This window comes from Phacochoerus africanus, chromosome 3 (assembly GCF_016906955.1).
Source record: "Phacochoerus africanus isolate WHEZ1 chromosome 3, ROS_Pafr_v1, whole genome shotgun sequence".
Lineage (NCBI taxonomy): Eukaryota > Metazoa > Chordata > Mammalia > Artiodactyla > Suidae > Phacochoerus > Phacochoerus africanus.
Window position 1 is genome coordinate 142,209,475 of NC_062546.1, and position 19,233 is coordinate 142,228,707.

Here is a 19,233-nt window from a genome sequence, read left to right on the forward strand (position 1 = left end):
CATTCCACCCACTTACCTGTTCACTGGGGAAACTGGTCTAGTTGTAGCTCTGCTCACTGACTGCCTCCCTTCAACCCATCCTCTTGGGCCGGATGCTGACATGTTTCTATCTGATCCACCTTAAGTCCTTATGAGAGTTTAGCTTTTTGGAAAGATCTTTCTATGACCCTAATGAGTACACATTGAAAATACTCATGGGCAGAAGGAGCACTGCAGGCAAGAAATTAAAACTTGGGTATCTGGTCTAAGCCCTCCACTAATTAGCATCACTGTAAAATGAGGGAATTGGACTAATTAAATCAGTGGTTTTTCAAACATTTACAAAATATTAGAATCCTCTTTTTTTTTTCTTTTCTTTCTTTTTTTTTTTTTTTCAGTTTGAAGTTCCCTGGACTTCCTCTTGAAGAAGATACGACTTTTGAAATATGACCTTTAATGCTAAGGTTAAAGCTGCCCTAGGTGTTATGGTAGTTTGTAGTTAGTTTATGCACCAGGCCTAGCAGTGAGGCTCTGGGTGCTTCCAGCTTCTTTGGACTCTGCTCTCCACCCTAGGTTTCAAGAAAATACATCCCTGGCGGCAGGGAAGTTAGGGAGCAGGGGAAGAAAGAGAAAAGTCCAAGGAGGAGCAGGGTTTCATGAACTTAGGACACTTGGAGGTGGAAACAGTGAGACACTTTTCATTTTCAAAAGAAGGATGTCTAGCTATTACCTATCTATGGCCCAGACCCTTTCTCCCTGGTAGAAATTAGAAATGGGAGGTCTTCCTGTTGTAATCAGCTTGCAGAAATGTTTTGTTTGGCCAGAAACAGTGTTTTTTTAAAAAAGCATTTTTTATTTATTATTTATTTATTTATTTTGCTTTTTAGGGCCACACCCGAGGCATATGGAGGTTCCCAGGCTAGGGGTCAAATCAGAGCTACAGCTGCTGCCCTACACCACAGCCACAGCAACTTGGGATCTGAGCCATATCTACGACCTGCACCACAGTTCATAACACCCCCAGACCCTTAACCCACTGAGCGAGGCCAGGGATCGAACCCACAACCTCATGGTTCCTAGTCGGATTTGTTTCCACTGTGCCATGATGGGAACTCCAAAAAAGCATTGATTTTAGATGGAGTGTACATTCTCTGGCTCACCACAAGCCCTACCACTCCTCACCATCCGCCTGGCACTGCACACCTTTGTGTTACCTGAGTGGCCCCAAAGGCATTTGAGTTTGCAGCACCTGCTGTGTTCTCTTTTTTTTCTCCCAATAGTCCAATGTTTCTTCATCTTATTTCAGAATGGTCCAGTCAAGAACTGGCTCTGTTTTCCTGGGAAATATGAATGGCTCTAGAGCTCAGGCTGCCTGTGTTAGGCTTCAGCTCCTCCAGAGAAGTCCCTCCAATATTTCTTTATTTCATTTAACCAGAACACTTAGGGATGCTTCCCTGAAGACAAGAGACCCATGTCTGGAGACACCTCTGTTGTCACGTGCTTCAGATCTGGTATTTCATGGACGTTCCTGCTGTTGAAGCTCATCATTTAGTTTTCTCAGCCACAACACTGGTCTAATTCCCTTAACCTGATTTATTCCCTTAGAATGGGTCACCCTATTTTACTCTTCTGTTTTTCGCCGTATTTCCATTTCTCCAAGTCTCCCTGTTTAGCAATTAATTGCCAGAGAGAGGCCAGGTGACTCCAACGGACACCAGACATATTTTACAGTATTTGACAATTTCAGATTTTGCTTTGAACTCAATGGTTTGATAATCTCCTTCACTGTCTCTCTCCCCACCCTCACCTTTCGTCTTCTTAGGGCCACACCTGCAGCATATGAGAGGTTCCCAGGTTAGGGATCTAATCAGAGCTGCAGTGGACCAGCCTACACCACAGCCACAGCAACGCAGGATCCGAGCCGCATCTGCGACCTACACCACAGCTCACGGCAACACCAGATCCTTAACCCACTGAGCGAGGCCAGGGATCGAACCTGTGTCCTCACAGATGCTAGTCAGGTTCGTTACCGCTGAGCCACGACAGAAACTCCTCATTTTTTATTTATTAAAAAAACTTTTTAGGAGTTCCGTCGTGGTGCAGTAGTTAACGAATCCGACTAGGAACCATGAGGTTTCGGGTTCGATCCCTGGCCTTGCTCAGTGGGTTAAGGATCCGGCGTTGCCGTGAGCTGTGGTGTAGGTCACAGATGCGGCTCGGATCCTGCGTTGCTGTGGCTCTGGTGTAGGCCGGTGGCTGCAGCTCCGATTCGACCCCTAGCCTGGGAATCTCCATATGCTGCGGGAGCGGCCCCAGAAAAGGCAAAAAGACAAAAACAACAACAACAACTTTTTAAATTGAGGCATCATTGCCATTTTATTCGTTTCTGATGTACAACATACTGATTCCTTCCTTCCTTATTTAAGTTTCTCTCGTTTACTCTGACCCAAATCCTTATCCCTCTTCCTCTGGCAACGCTGGTGGATGGAGGAGCTGACTTCCTCTAAGCTATAAAAGAATATTCTCTAAGTTTCTATTTGGTTTTTATCCTCCAAGTAACTCTCAAAAATCAATAGTTTGATATCTGAAGTGCCAGTGAATAAGAAACATGGGATGAGTTTTCCCTTTAGTTACATGAGCAGAAATTCTGTGGGTTTTTATGGGACACCCAGGCAGAGTAACTGGGAGCACTCCAGGTGAAGGTGCGGCTGCCTCCTCGCTTCCTAGTGGTGGACCAGCGCCTTCCTAAGGAGATCCCCCAACCGAAAGGGGCTCGGGGGTCTCTCCTAGCTTTGTTCGTGCTGCTGCTTCTCCAAATGGCTATTAAACTGCTATTGCCCCTTTTTCTACTGAAGATCTCAAAAGAGGTGCAGACAACAGCAGCCTCAGCTTCCCACTTGGGCAAGACTGACTGGGCTTTGATCAGCAAGTGGGAGCTCTTGGTGCTGCTGAATTGGGCCAGGGAACAAATTTAAAATGTTGATTTTCCTTCTTAATAAGGAAACAGATACTTCTCTTTTTCCTTTTCATGTCAGTTCTTGCTTTTAATGTTGCTTAACATGGTATTACAATTGAGCTTGGGCAAACAATGTTTTAGCATCTCCAGGAGGGGAAAGCTGCCTAGTCCTCTAACCAGGGGTGTCCAGCAATCAAGAGAAGGCAGGGAAGGGAGTCAGTTCATGAAATTCTAAAAGGCTGTGATGATTTCTCTTGATTCCCACTTGCCCACCCCCCACTCCCCGCTTCTTTTAATATTGTTGTTTCACTCTTTGGTCATGATGTGTGTGTATATGTGTGTGTGTGTGTAATAAAAATGCAATAATGTTCCATGAAAATTTTTCTCTTTAGCCGCCTTTTGGTGTTTATAGCAACAACAACAGCAGATGGTCCTGTCCACCACTGAGAGCTCAAGGAATTACATTTGTTCTACACAAGAGATTAATAGATCTAAGGAACCAAACCAATAATATAGAATCAGAGCATACTCTTCCCAGAATAGACAAGACAAAAACAATAGCTTTCCATATTTTTCTGCACTCTGTCATATGTTCCATCGTTATAGCAACTACCTTTTTCATTTTATGCATCTTTCACAAAACGTCACAATTGGCGAATTTTTAGATTATTGTCACTGGTTATGTTTTGGTTTGAATGTTTCTAGATGAAACATACAGGTGTAGAGTCTCTTTCCTTCCCTGATGGATTGGGAGTGACTACATGGAACTAGGGTTCTCAGCCCTGGCCACATCTTAAAATATTTAGAGAGCTTTTAAAAAATGATGCCAACCCCACCCTAGCTCAGAATCTCTGGGGCCTGGGCTCAGATGTATGTTCTAAAATTAGGTTGTGATGATGGCTGTACATCTAAAAATATACTTCATTGAGTTAAAAAAAAAAAAAAAATCTTCCAAGGCGATTCTGATGTACAGCCAGGATTAAGAATTGTTGATCTGGAGCCATGTCTCCCATACTTCGGCGTGGATCCTGATTTTCTGTGTCCAAAACACAGATTGCCAGGAGTTCCCACTGTGGTGCAGCAGAGACGAATCCAACTAGTGACCATGAGGTTGCGGGTTTGATCCCTGGCCTCGCTCGGTAGGTTAAGGATCCGTCATTGCCATGAGCCGTGGTGTAGGTGGCAGACGCGGCTTGGATCCCTCATTGCTGTGGCTGTGGTGTAAGCCAGCGGCTACAGCTCCGATTCATCCCTAGCCTGAGAACCTCCATGTGTCGCAGATGCATCCCTAAAAAGCAAAAAAAAACCAAAAACAAAAAACTAAACAAAAAACACAGATTGCCAGCTCCACCCCTGGGCTTTCAGATCTACTTAGGTGGGGGCCGTGGTGGTAGGAATTTCATTTACAACAAGCTTCTAGGAGATATTGATGCTTCTTGTGAATAAGCTTTGATGATGTGAGTTCCACACTTTGAGAACCCCTGAAGGGAAGCGTTGTGTTAGCAAAGAACTTGAAGCCCAGCGGAAGTTCAGTAGGAGCAGTAGGAACGGGCATGGTTAGTTGTGGCTCCTACAGTCACAGGAAGGAGGACTTGTATTTGTCACCCCCCATTCCTGAGAAGCTTATCAGTAAACTGTCCTCAATCACAATGGAGGAATGAGTTCCTCGGAGTTCTCGTCGTGGCACAGTGGGTTCAGAATCCAACTGCAGTCACTGCAGAGGTGCAGGTTTGATCCCCAGCTCCGCGCAGTGGGTTAAAGGATCTGGTATTGCCATAGCTGTGGCTTGGATTCAATCCCTGGCCCTGGAAAGGGCCAGGGTCCAGGCATAAAATACATGAAAAAAATAATTTTTTTTTAATGAGTTCCTCCTGGGATGACTAGTTATTGTCTCCACATTGTGACTGTGTCTTGCCCTGCTCTCCTCATTTGCAGGCAGCGCTGCCCAGCGGGGTCTGGAGCTGGTGTCTAACTCCATCGAGCATGGTGCCATTTCAGCCGCTGCTCTTGCCCTCTGCCTCCAGCCTCTGTCCACTTTTTATATCTATGGCCAGAGAGAGGTAGCTTCTTTTCCTATAAGATGAGTTATTTTAGCCAGTTCGTTGGCTGACATCAAGCACCAAGAAGACCTGCCATCACAGACCAGGCCAGTTTGATGATGCGTCCTAGACAAAGGCTACAGAAAGTCAGGGAGCAGCATGAAGCCAGGGAGAGAGGTGCTGCGGAGGGAACAGGGGCACTGAATTCAAACCCTGCCTGCTTCTCAATGTTTCCTTAGGTCTAAGTACCCTTTTTTTTTTCTCTCAGTCCTGAGGAGCTCTGTCGGTCATAAAAGTGGTCCACGAGCCGACGGCAGCAGTGGCCATGCAGAGACTTCAAGCAACTCCCCTGCTATCGCTGAGAAAGATCAGTGAGTCTTCTCCAGAAGATCTGTCTTAAACTCATGGGCTTCATTCCACTGGACGGTGAAACAGAATATCTCTTACACTGTGTTGTTTCGATGAATTAGAGAAAGGGGAGCCAAAAAGTATTGCCCATCAGATTTTCCCATGTCAGAGGTCACTACTCTGTGGGCAGAAGTCTTTGTTCTACAGGGCATCCTGAACACAAGCCTCCTTTGCAAGTCCCCCTCATGGTGAAACCTGTACTTGTCTCCATTAGGTTAAGGCAGTGGTTTTCAGTTGGGGCAATTTTGCCTTCCTCCCCTCTGCCCCTGGGGACATTTTTGGTTGTCACAACTTTTGCAGGGGGAGAGGGTTTTGCTAAGGACAAAGTGGGCAGAGTGGGTAGAGGCCAGGGAAGCTGCTACATGTCCTACAATGCAGAGGACAGCCCTCCACAAGAATTAATTTGGCTAGCCTAAAATGGCAATAGTCCCTAGGTTAAAAAAAAAAAACCTGTCGGTTTCAGCTAATGCAAAAAGGGAGTATCATTTCCTGTTTACCCACAACTTTTAGTTAAATATCATTTAAAATAAGTACAGCAGAGCTTGCCCAGGGCCACAGGGCACTATTTTCCTTGCATATCTGAGATGCTCAGGTCTGCAGGGGACAAGACCCCAACTCAAGGTAGGCTCAGGTCATTTTAGGTCAGTCCAAGCCAGGCGGTGCCACCAAGCGCTGAACATCCAAGGTACTTTCTGTTCTTCGAGGAAGACTTCAAAACCCGTCTTCTTTCAGAAAAGGTTTCCAGGAGTTCCCATCGTGGAGCAGTGGTTAATGAATCAGCTAGGAAGCATGAGGTTGTGGGTTTGATCCCTGGCCTTGCTCAGTGGGTTAAGGATCTGGCGTTGCCGTGAGCTGTGGTGTAGGTCGCAGACGCAACTCGGATCCCGCGTTGCTGTGGCTGTGGTGTAGGCCGGTGGCTATACCTCCGATTCAACCCCTAGCTTGGGAACCTCCATATGCCACGGGAGCGGCTCAAGAAAACACAAAAAAACAAACAAAAAAAGGTTTCCAGGCACCAGCACACATGTCACCGTGGAGAGGACACAGGTGGACCGCGGCAAAGGGACTAGACTGAGGCCTGCCTTTCTTACTTTCCTCACATTGACTGTGGGACTCCCCTTAAAAGTTTACTCCAGGATTTGGAGAAATAAGCAGGCCATTGGAAAGGGCCTTGCGTCTTTTCACCTGGAAAAAGCGGTGGCCTTGATTCATAACTTTGAAAGATCATTCTTCATTTCTGGAGATAACTTGCCAATATTTTTGAAACTTGACAAATGATTTCTCAGTCCTTCTCTGGTGGTCTCACATTGTTGGTGCTACTGTTAAAGTAGACTCACCTTGTCCCTCAGTAACCGTGGGGATTGGTTCCAGGAGCCCCTGTGGACACCAAAACCCACAGGTGCTCAGGTCCCTCATGTGACATGTCACGGTACAGCCAGCCCTCCGAATTGGTGAGTTTCTAATTCTGAGGTCTGCGCTCCACACTCCTGTGTCCCCCTCCAGTTGCCCTTGTATGCAGACCAGAGCCGCACCAGAAAAGCCCCGCCCTAGCACCTCCCCAGCTCACCTGGCCTTGCCACTTCTGTGAGTGACACACACACTCTCTTGTGACCTGGATTTCACACTTGGCCGTCATTTTTGATCCCTACCTCTCACTTAACCCCACCTCCAATCATTTTTCTTAGCATCCTTCCATGGCTCGGGATTACGATTATCTCCGTCTCTCTCTCTCCACTCGCTACTCTTTAGACCAGCTTTCCTTTCTGACACCTGATCAATTGTCCTAAAGCATGTTCTGACTTTTCAAAGAACTTTAATGGCTTCCCATTTTAGACCAAAAGAGGTTCAGGCATCTCAGTCTGCTGTTGCAAGCTTCTTCCTAGCCTGTTCCAGTTTGTCCTCCAGACTCACCTCCTGTGTGACCCTGTATGCCCCCCTCGGGCTACCCGGAGTCAGACTTCACATTGTTCTACAGTGCACCTCCTTCTGTTCCCTTTGCCTGTTCCTTTCCATTCAGCTCCCACCTATTTCATCAAGAGACATTATCACATCCCCTTCCTCTACAGAGACCTTGATTCTATTTTTTTTTTTTTTTGTCTTTGCGTCTTTTCCAGGGCTGCACCTGCAGCATATGGAGGTTCCCAGGCTAGGGGTCAAATCAGAGCTGCAGCCACCGGCCTATGCCAGAGCCACAGCAACGCCAGATCCAAGCCACATCTGTGACCTACACCATAGCTCATGGCAACGCCAGATCTTTAACCCACTGAGCAAGGCCAGGGGTTGAACCTTCAACCTCATGGTTCCTAGTCGGATTCGTTTCCGATGTGCCACGACAGGAAGTCTGAGACCTGGACTCTTTTTAACACTCCTTAAACCGTCATAGTCCATTTATGACAGTACTACTCCAAGTGCTGGTTCACAGCAAAGTAATGAGCTTGTGTCCAAATGTAAGTCAATCTGCTACTTTCTTCATCAAGAAAGTTTTGTTACTATACATATATATATATGCATGTAAAATCTCAGCCCACCTAACAAGAGCCTTGGTGATACCTTGATTTGCATTCTGGCACAAGCCCCTCTGGCATTGTGAGAGGGAGCAGTGAACAGGCGGGTGCTCAGACTGCTTTGGTGAATCACTCTCGGAGGCCCTTCACATCTTGCCTGGTGTCGTAGTTGACTGTGTGCTGTCAGCTTCTCAAGGCAGGTCAGCTTCTCATGGGTGAGGGCTGAGTTTCTTCTTCCTGTTTCTAATATACACACTCGGTCTCATTACATTTGTCAAGCTGACTTCCAAGGCTCTTCAGATTTTTATGAGAGGAATGTTCTTTCTCCTCAGTCTTTAGGCAGTGGCAGCACCAATAGGATCCAGAATAATTCATCACATAGTTTTTCAGGACATGCCTGCCCCAGGGTTCTGGGAGCTCATTTTCCCCTCTGTGTTTGAGGGTCACCTCCTTGCCCTGTGGATCAACCTAGGAAAGAAGGTAGTGACAGGCAGGGACAGGGAGCAGAGGTGGGGTGGGGGTTGGGGAGGCTGGGCATAATGAAAAGAGAGCTGGTCATGCCAGCAGTGGCGCTCTAAGCCACCAGATAGATTCAGGGACCCCTCAGGATGAGAGGGCTGAAGACAGAATTCCCAGTGCTGGGTCATCAAGGACACAGGCTTATTCCATCTCTTTGCTCTGCTATCTCAGCACATCAGCCATGCCCCCAGTTATGGGCATAACATGGCTGCCGCAATGTGCTAAGTATTACATGGCATTGTTGTCCCAAGTGGAAGGACGAGGTGGCTGGAATGGGAGCTCTCGTCTCTCTCTGTTTGTCAGGAAGGACACCTTCCCCACAGGTCCCCAGGAACTCCCCTTACATCTCAGCAGCCAGAATTTACAGAGATGGCTTGGCAGGGAGGCTGCAAGAGAGGCGTGGAAAGTGAGCACAGGCGTTTTCAGCTTCTGCAGGAAAGAATAGGTAAAGAATAAAGGGCTTGGAGAAGCAGCCAACAAAACATTCCTAAAGAGTCCTGATGGTATGGTGATGAGAACAGATAGGGACCGGGGAAAAGTAGAGAAAAGGCACAATCAGAGGGATGGGAACATAAGGAAGACCCAGACGTGACAAGACATGCTGTGAGAATAAGAATGACAGGGAGATGTGAGGGCCGTCATTCTGATTCACCCATATTTACAGTGATGCCAAGTTGTTCCTACAGTTATCTCATATAATTCACACACCAAACTTTTGGGTGGCATTCCCCACGAGTAAACTGAATATGGGGAAGCTAATCAAATAAGTCTCAAATGCTGGAGCAGACGCCAGTGCTGGGTTCGAGGCATCAGATTTACCTACCCCTGCCCCAGTCCGCTAGCATGGGGGTTCACCTGTGTCCCAGAGAATAAACGGCAGGTCTAGGGTTTGACTCCAGATTTCTTTCTCCAGCACTAATCACAACTAGTATTTGGAATTCATTAACAACTTCCTGGGCACTCACTGTGCTAAGAGTTTCACATGCACAATTCTTTTTCATCCTCATAACAACTCTATGGGAAAGGTACACATTTTATAATTTCTGACATTTAGCGAGTACAAAGAACTTGTCACTATCACCTAGGCAAAAGTGTCAGAGTCAAGATCTGAACACAGACCTTCCAATTCCAGAGACCACGCTCTTTTTTTTTTTTTTTTTTGGTCTTTTTGCCATTTCTTGGGCCACTCCCGCAGCATATGGAGGATCTCAGGCTAGGGGTCGAGTCAGAGCCACAGCCGCCGGCCTACACCAGAGCCACAGCAACGCGGGATCCAAGCCACATCTACAACCTACACCACAGCTCACGGCAACACCGGATCGTTAACCCACTGAGCAAGGCCCGGGATCGAACCCAAAACTTCTGGTTCCTAGTCGGATTCATTCACCACTGAGCCAAGACAAGAATTCCCGGGAGCCCGCATCCTTAACCAGTACATTCTCTCTCCAGGCTCTAAATGCCCAGCCCAGCAGGGCCTTTTCTTTTCTTTATTCTCTATAAATGTCATTGCAGCAAATCTTGAATCACAGTCAGCTAACGAGTAAATTCTGATAGGCATCAAACTCACTGTGTGACTGGTGGAGAAAATTCCTGCACTGAATCTTGGGAGAAAGCCCCTGGCTTCCTGGGAAGGGTGTCCCCACGGGTGTGTGATGGGGGTAGGATTAACCAGGCTGTGGAGAAGGAAACCTCACATTGCATGTAGAAGACAGTGGTTGGCCTGGCCCTTCGCTACTCCACTTCCTGTGCGAGCCTGTAACTGTGTACAGTGAATGACAGAATGGAAGGAGTCTTTTATGTCATGGGGCTTTGTTCCCAGGATGGTAATCCTCCATTTTAATGCCAATAAGTACAATAGTGAGGATTATGCCCCTTAATTTAATTTGGCCTGCATATGGCAAAGCTCTCACAAGGCTTTTATTTGACATTCTTTAGCACAGCCAGCCTGTTGTCGTGTAAAAAGAAGCCCCCACGAGGGAGGCAGCAGATTGATAATGCTGGTGCAGATGTTTTTACCCGGCAGCTTGTAAGGCACCCCCAGAGAAGATGCTTCTTCGTTGGCGCCATCAGTGTGGATCCAGACTCTTGAGGAACTGGAACCTTCGTGACTCAGGCAGCTGAAGGGGAGCTGGCACCTCGCAAGAGGGGAAAAGCGAGCACATATTTCTCCCGTGTGTCATCCTTGCGGCCCCAGGGCTTCGAGCCAGTTGGGCTGACCTCAGAATTGATGAGCCAGAGAAACAGCCTCCCCATCAGGGCCAACTGTGGGCCAGATTTTCCTGTGGGCTGTGAAGTACAGATTGCCACGTATCTTGACAGACTGCATGGGGGGTCATTGTAGAAACATGGGGCAGTGCTAAGAAGATTAAACAACACAAAATTTCTCTTTCCCTATCAGTACCAATCCCACTCTTCATTCCCATGCTAATGGGTCCTTCCCCTTTCATTTCTCTCCCTCAGGGGGCTGGAGCCCTCCAGCAACAGTCCTATGCCTGGGGCCAAGTTAGTGCACTAGAGCCTTAGAGAGCCTCCAAAGACACCAGCAGCCAGTGTGGGCGGAGGTCGGGGTAGTGGCCTTAGGATGCTAGATGTTACTTTGTTCAGGTAGAAAGCAGACGGGCTTTGGTGACAGACCTGGGTTTGAGTCTTGGTTCAACCATTTATGGACTGTGAGACTTGGACCAGTTCCTTCATCTTTCTGAACTTCAGTGTCATAGACCTTGAAAAGGGAATAATTGTGACAATTAGATATAATCTGTGCCAAGGAACTAGCACAGTTCTAGACGTAATAAATGCTCAATAAGGGATGAGGGTAAGCTGTGGTTGGGCCTGGTGATAGATGTAGTAATAATAGTAGCGATAGCAGTTCCCATTGTGGCATCCATGAGGACACGGGTTCAATCCCTGGCCTTGCTCAGTGGGTTAAGGATCCATCATTGCTGTGAGCTGTGGTGTAGGTTGCAAACAAGGCTTGGATCCCAAGTTGCTGTGGCTGTGGTGTAGGCTGGCGGCTGCAGCTCCGATTGGACCCCTAGCCTGCGAACCTCCATATGCTGTGGCTGCGGCCCTAAAAAGACACACACAAATGAAAAAACAGTAGTGATGGTAGTATTTTTTCCTGTAAAGGTAACATGAAATGAAAGGTCAAGACCCCACCGGCTTAGCGCTAGAGCTGTAGACTAAAATAAACATTGAGGATTTGGCACCGTAGACACGTTGAACAATGTTCATTCTCAGCTTTAACTTGAGGGCCAATTTTTTGTGTGTGTGTTCCTGGCCCTTATCTCAGCGATAAATCTGAGATTGACTCTGGGCCCAAGACTCACCCTTGTCCATCAGGCCAGCATGTCACTGGCACACCCTCAAGTGATAACTTTCAGAGCTTACTTGAGGGTTAGGGCCTTCTTATCACACCTAGATTTTTACAAAATATCAATTGGTCACATTTATTTTCAAAACCTTTGTGAAGCCAAGAAACTGTATCACCAGCTGAAAGGGGCTTCAAGGAAAAATCTGTTTTGAATTATATTTTTCCTTGTGGATTTGTGGCTGTGCATAAATATTTATGTGAACTATTTCAACCAACCTTAAACATCAGTGATCCTTATGCAAAGGACCCTTTCAGAAGGACTGTGGATGTCCAGAATGTTGGCAATCAGAGTTCTCTTTATAGGACTAGATTCCAAAAAACTAGGACTGTTTTAAAATATTTGGCGCCATTTGGTGGTTTTCAACAGCTTGTGTTTTCTTATTTCTATATATCTGTACATGCTGTTCCTTTGAATTCCCTTGCCAGTTCTTTCTGTACCTGTTGATGTTTAACCATCCTTCAAGGTCTCACCTCTGGCAACTCCTGCAGGTAGGTCCTGGATGCAGAAGAGCAGTCTAGGTGGGAGAAATAGTGGGCCCAGGGCCCAGAGGCAGGATATGCCAGGAGGGAGCGGTGGGGGAGAGTGAGGAAGTGGGATAAAGAATGAGGGTGAGGTGGGAGCGGTGGGAGGCAGGGAGAGCTGTAGGGAGAACTATTATAGGAAGTAAGGCAGATGGGAGCTAGGATATGAGAGGTCTTAAAAGCTGCATGAATATTTTGGACTTTATTCTATAAGCCGAAAGATGGACACCCACAGTGATGGAGTAGAATATACTCTGCCAACATACTCTTTTTGGCCTACATGATGTTTTGAAATTCTTACGTAGTTTCCAACATGGAAAAATAGAAATATTCCATGTCACAATTCAGATTTCTTTTTTTGTGTGTGTGTCTTTTTTTTTTTTTTTTTTTTTGCTATTTCTTGGGCCATTCCCGCGGCATATGGAGGTTCCCAGGCTAGGGGTCGAATCGGAGCTATAGCCACCGGCCTACACCAGAGCCACAGCAACGCAGAATCTGAGCCGAGTCTGCAACCTACACCACAGCTCACGGCAACGCCAGATCGTTAACCCACTGAGCAAGAGCAGGGACCAAACCCGCAACCTCATGGTTCCTAGTCGGATTCGTTAACCATTGCGCCACGACGGGAACTCCACAATTCAGATTTCTGATGGCCCCTGAAAAACTGGAGTATCTAGCATCTGTCCCTGGAAACTGAGTAGAGAGCCTGTTTTCCATTGACATCAGCTCACTGGCCTGTTTCATTCATGGCCTGGCCCTACCAGCCTCTGAATCCGATTCCTGCCCACTGTGTCCAGGGGCACCTTGCAGGTAGAGGAGGCAGCTTAGGCTCCAGACTCTGGAGCCACATTGCTTCTCTTCTAGGCCCAGGTCTGTGTCCAGCTAGCTCCATGGCTCTGGGCAAGTTAAGCCTATTTCTAATACTGGTATCTACCTCATATGGCTGTTGTGAGAATAAACCATAGGAAATTTTTAGAAGTCATGTAGTAAGTGCACAAAAATGTTAATTCTTAATTACTATATTCTCCATGACATAGTAAATTCCAGGGCTAAAACTATCATCGCATATTTCTGTATGACTCACCAAACCTAGAATCTAGAATCTTTTGCCGCTATAGGCAAAAAATGCAAGTAATTGGTGAATGGATGAATGAATATGTGCTCCCTGAATTTTTATTTCTGTTGGGTCCAAAGCTAAATTTCATTACTTGGTCAGCAAATGCTTTCGATTTATCTTGAGTTTGAGTTGAACCTAATAATTCATTTTTGACAAAACAGGAAGGTGGCTCTCTCAAAAAGACAACAGTGCTAACAACTGAATGCCGTTAACACTGTGTAGTTTTTCTGCAGTGAGTCTACTTTCCTAACTCAAAAATAAGCCCAAGTTTGGAAGATGCTTAATTATGTGTTTTCTTTAGAAGCTCAGTTATTGGCAGGTAGCCATCTATGGTTAGTGCCTCAACTTAAAGGTCACTTGCCAGGAACTAGCACATAGTGAACTTAAGCAGAAATGATGTTAGAACATGTGTTTGAATGTTTGACTTGGGTTCTCTGACCACCCCCACCCCCGCAAGGTGTGTTTTTGTGCCTGGTTCCTTGGACAAAGATGGAGCATGTCCAGAAGCAATTTGGATAGTTTGACATGAGAACTGGTTTCCTAGCTGTCCAACTCATCTTATACTTACTTAGCTGAGGTTACTATACCACCCCGCTGAGGTCTTTATTCATTTTTATTTATTTTTATTTTTATTTTTTTATTTTTAGGGCCACACCCTCAGCATGTGGAGGTTCCCAGGCTAGGGGTCAAATTGGAGCTACAGCTGCTAGCCTGCGCCAGAGCCACAGCAACACAGGATCCAAGCCGTGTCTGCGATTTACTCCACATCTCATGGCAATGACGGATCCTTAACCACTGAGTGAGGCCAATGATCAAACCCACGTCCTCATGGATATTAGACAGATTCGTTTCCACTGAGCCAGGAAGGGAAGGGAAGGGGAGGGAACTCCCCCCACCGAGGTCTTTAATGTGATCACTGGTGGACTGACTTGTGTTTCTGTTAACCTATCCCTAAGCATATTTGCCATCAGCAAATGATGACATCAGCAAATGTCATGAGCCTGCAAAGTTGATCTGCACAGTGGTTTCTCTCTGGAAAACTTGCACATTTATAGAGAACTTGGGTCCAGCAACATTTAAACATTTACTTTTTTTTTTTTTTTTTGGCCACCCTGCAGCGTATGGAGTTCCTGGGCCAGGGATCAGATCCGAGCTGCAGCTGCAGCCTAGGTCACAGCTTCAGTAACACTGGATCCTTTAACCACTGTGCTGGGCTGGGGATCAAACCTTCATCCTGGTGCTGCAGAGACCCTGCCGATTCCATTGTGCCACGACAATATTTTATTTTATTTTATTTTATTTTATTTTATTTTATTTTATTTTATCTTTTTTTTTTCTTTCCAGGGCTGCAACCACAGCATATGAAAGTTCCCAGGCTAGTGGTTGAATCAGAGCTGCAACTGCCCACCTACAGCCACAACCACAGCAACGCCAGATCCAAGCCACATCTGTGACCCACACCATGGCTCATGGCAGCACAGGATCGCTGACCCAGGGATTGAACTGGTGTCTTCACAGATACTAGTTGGGTTCATTACCACTGAACCACAATGGGAACTCCATCAACATTTACTTTTATTTGGACAAATATCGTTTAAAACTGAATGATATGTTCAGGAATCCAAAAAACTGCTTTTTAACTTTGTGCTGTAGATGTCAAGCAGCTCTCTTTCTTTTTTTCACAGTTAAAAAAAAATCAGTTTTTCCATATGATAATACCTCTACGTTTTCTCTCTTTAGCTCTCTCCCTTTTCTTCTGTCTTTCTTCTTCCTCCCTCCCCCCTGTTTCTAAAATAAAGGACAATTTCAAGTAATGACAAAATCTGGCAAATTCTTCTGACCGATTCTCCATCCCTTAGTCCCTTCCTACATTACTCACTTTGTGAGTGCAGAAAACTCTAGACATCCAGCTCATCTCTGGTATCTACTTTGTATCCTCATCAAAGCCTTCACGACCGTCAGGCTCGGAATGAATTTTTGATTTAAGAAAAAAAAAAAAAAAACAGCACTTTTGCATATTGAGGTTATTGTGAAAGAAAACAAAACTTGCTCAAGTTGAAAATATTGCATGAAACAATATTTGTATAAAAATGAATGCTGTATAAAATTGTTCTATTATGAGCACTTAAAGAGAGACTCTAACCCTTCAGGTTTAAAGATGATTAACTTTGTAGTGTCCACAGCCTTCTTCACTTTATTTCTTCTTCTTCTCTGGGTTAGAAGGAAAAAAATATTCGTGTTTCAGTTCCAAGTATATTTGGTGAATGAAATGGTCGTTCGCTCCTACCTGTAGGACACAAATGTGCCTGCGTATTTCCTGTTAGCGTTGTCCAGGCCGCTTTAAATTAAGAAGGAACCTGAGTGAGTCTTTGCCACAGAAGCTGTTGGCAGTAGTAATGCTACCCTCCCCGCGTGCAGTCTCAGTAGCTTCTCAGACGTGTCTCCTTGATGAGTAGACACCATAGGAGGAGGGCTGCCTTTTCTCTTTTCATCTGAATGGTAGAGGTCAGGAAGACAGCGAGGAAGAGAGAGCTCGGGTGGAAACAGAGCTCTAGCAACTGCTGTGATTAGGAAATGAGATAATAAACAGTCCCTGATACCAAGATTGTAATGGCCTAAGATCAACACAGTCTGGAGACGCAGGCAGGAGTGGCTTTCCTCGCGCTGGCCCAGACCCTCCCCGGAGAGCCCTTTGTGTCAACAAGAACAGCCAGAGCTCCTGGCCGGTTCCCAGCACTCAGAATGGGGCTATCATTTTTGTTTGCTTTGCAAATATCTTAATGGGAAGTGGTTCAACACCACCTATGGGTTAATCTGAGGGGTTCTGCTTGGCAGCTGTTAGCTCTGAGAACCACATGGCCCATTCTCCGGTGGAGGGAGTCAGGCTGACTGTTAACTACCCAGCACCAGGTTGAGGCATCTTGGCTTTTTGGATTTACAGACTGGCAGGAAGCACCTTGTTGTCTTTTATTTTCAGTTTGTTCCTCCTGGGAGGGTAAGGATGTTATTCTCATATCCAATTGTGCTTTTCCCTCTAGAGCAGGGTGGTTGAGTGACTTCGTTTCGCTAGGTGACACATGCTTCTTTCACCCAAGCTCATTCGCATAGAATCTGAAAATTGATATAAAAAGTGGTGGTGCCATGGTGTGGAGGTAGTGAGATGGTTGCAGGAAGAAGGCTCTAGTATGTTAGTCTGGGTGGGGGAGGGCTCTACTGTCCTATCTTCCCCTAGGATCTCAAGAGTTGAATCGATAGTGAACTTCCTATGAGTTCTTTCTCTACTGTTTCCTTAGTTTTCTCTTCTCTGCCTGAATGTGGCTTTCACGTGTCTTGACCCATGGAAACGATCCCCTGGGTGACTCGGCCAGCTCTTGTCTTTCTGGATCTGTCTGCTGACCTTGGCACAAATGAGCACTTTCTTGATGCTTTCCTCTCTGGGTTTTAGGCAAGATTGGATGCTTTCCACAATGTAGGTTAGGGAAGTTCCTAGACTAATGACAGACTTCTTGGCATTTTCCAAATGCTCCATTCGTAAAAATGCAAAAAGTTCACATGCCTCTATATTTCAGGAACAAATGTCTAGCTACCCTCAGGAACAGTGCAGCCTTGATTCTAAGACCTTTTCTTTTCTTGGAAGTGTCCTCACCTATTTGTAGGGTTGCCTGGTGGTTGAGAGCAGGGGCCCTGGAGTCCCCTAGTCCTGCTTCTACTAAGGGTAAGACCTTGATGAACTTAACTTATTTTCTCTGAGCCTCAGTTTCCTTCTCTTTAAATGGGAGATAAAAATGGCATAATGTCTACATCACCAGGTCATGCAAGTGAAATGACGTAACATATACAAAGCATGCAGCATCCCCGCTGACTTACAGAGAGCATTCATACATAGTAATGGGGGAGTCATTGTTCATTCTGAGGAAACTTAGTACTTTCATGTAATCCCTGGTACTATACATTCCTTTCCAAAGCCCTCCTTTTGAAGTCTGTTACTCCCAACCCTTAAAATTAAGCCAGTGTGTGGAGTTCCCACTGTGTCTCAGCAGGTTAAGAACCCCACATAGGGTCCATGAGGATGTAAGTTTGATCACTGGCCTCACTCAGTGGGTTAAGGATCTGGCATTGCCACAAGCTGCAGTGTAGGCCTCAGATGTGGTTCTGATCTGGTGGTGCTGTGGCTGTGGTGTAGGCCAGCAGCTACAGCTCCAGTTTGACCCCTAGCCTGGGAACTTCCATATGCCTCGGGTCAGCCCTAAAAACAAAAGATGAAATTAAATTAAACCAGTGCCAAATTGAGGGCAATTTCAATATCACATAATAAAAGAATACAGTATATGGAATAAAATAAGAATTCACGAATCCACATTGATGGAAGGAGGGAGGGAGGGAGAGAAGGACAGAAGGAAGGAGAGAGGGAGAGAGGAAGGAAGGGAGATGGGGGAGGAAGAAAGAAAGAAATAAGGTAAGCTTTTCCTTGTAATAAAATGTGAAATAATCAATGTAAAAGAAAGGATGAAAGCAGAAAAATCACCATTTGGCAGCTACCAAAATAATCATTGTTTCAGGCAGAAATCATCAATGGATGTTAAAACTGTAGGTGAAAGTTTTAGGAGTAACAAGCTATTTGCATAGTCTTAGAGGAAATCCCCTCAGGTGCGTATTAATTACAAACGGATGGTGGGAGAAATCTGGCAGCCACCATCTTTACCATGTGATGAAAGTCAGCATCACCAGTAATCAGACCAGTTGACAGCATGTGCCTCCCGATAGGATGCACTGAGAAGAACACAGCATCACTTCTGTGGCTTTCCTGCCAAATATACATAACCGGAATTTAATCAGGCAGAAACAGCAGACAGATCATACACGGGGGCCTCTTCCAAAATGACTGACCTGTAAGGCTTCAGAATGAAATGCAAAGGGTGACTGAGGAGCCATTCCAGATGAAAGGAGATTCAAAGAACATGGTGACTGAATACAATGTATGATCCAGAATTTTCTATCGCTATAGAAGACATCATAGAGACAGTTGTCAAAATCTGAATATAATCTATACAGTGGATGATAGCATTGTAGTAATGATAATTTTCTGACGATCATTGATCATTGCACGGTGGTCATGGAAGAGAAAGTTCTTGCTTTTAAGAAACACACCCTGAAGTGTTTAGGGATAAAGGAGTATCAGGTGCAACCAACTCTCAAATAGTTCAGAAGAAAACTTATGTGTTTGTGTGTGTGTGGTTATCAGTATGCACATACTAAGAGAAAGACAAAGGAAGAGGTAGGCTAAAGCAAATGTGTACATTGCTAAGATTTAGAGAATCTGCTGAGGAATATACAGAATTCCTTATACTGTTCTTAGGGCTTTTCTATAAATAGGAAATTAAGTCAAAATAAAATATTAAAATTGGAAAGTATTTCCTCCTTTAGACAGGGCAGTTTATTGGCTGCTTTCTGATTTTTTTTTTTTTTTTTTTGGTTTTTGGGCCACATCTGCGGCATATGGAAGTTCCCAGGTGCCTACACCACAGCCACAGCCATGCAGGATCCGAGCTGCAACTGCAGCCTATACCACAGCTCACGGCAACACTAGATCCCCAAACCACTGAGCGAGGCCAGGGATAGAACCTGATCCTTCTGGACACTAGTCAGATTTGCTTCCGATGTGCCACAGTGGGAACTCCAGCCACTTTCTCTTTAGATCCTCATCCCTCCCCATCCATACCTGCAAGTCCATCCACATCAGCATGGCACTGCTGGGGGGGGTCTGTCCTTGAGCTTTTCCACTGTGACTTCACTCACTGGTCATCAGCACCTGCCATGCA

At 45.7% G+C, this 19,233-nt stretch overlaps 1 protein-coding gene across 1 annotated transcript in view; it reads left to right on the forward strand.

Annotated features, from left to right (window-relative positions):
* MYO3B (myosin IIIB) overlaps positions 1–19,233 on the forward strand; it is a 415,159-nt gene that overhangs the window by 290,713 nt on the left and 105,213 nt on the right. The window contains exon 32 of the mRNA XM_047770247.1: positions 5,243–5,345. Coding sequence (XP_047626203.1) covers positions 5,243–5,345 — 103 coding nt within the window. The remainder of the gene's footprint in view (positions 1–5,242; positions 5,346–19,233) is intronic.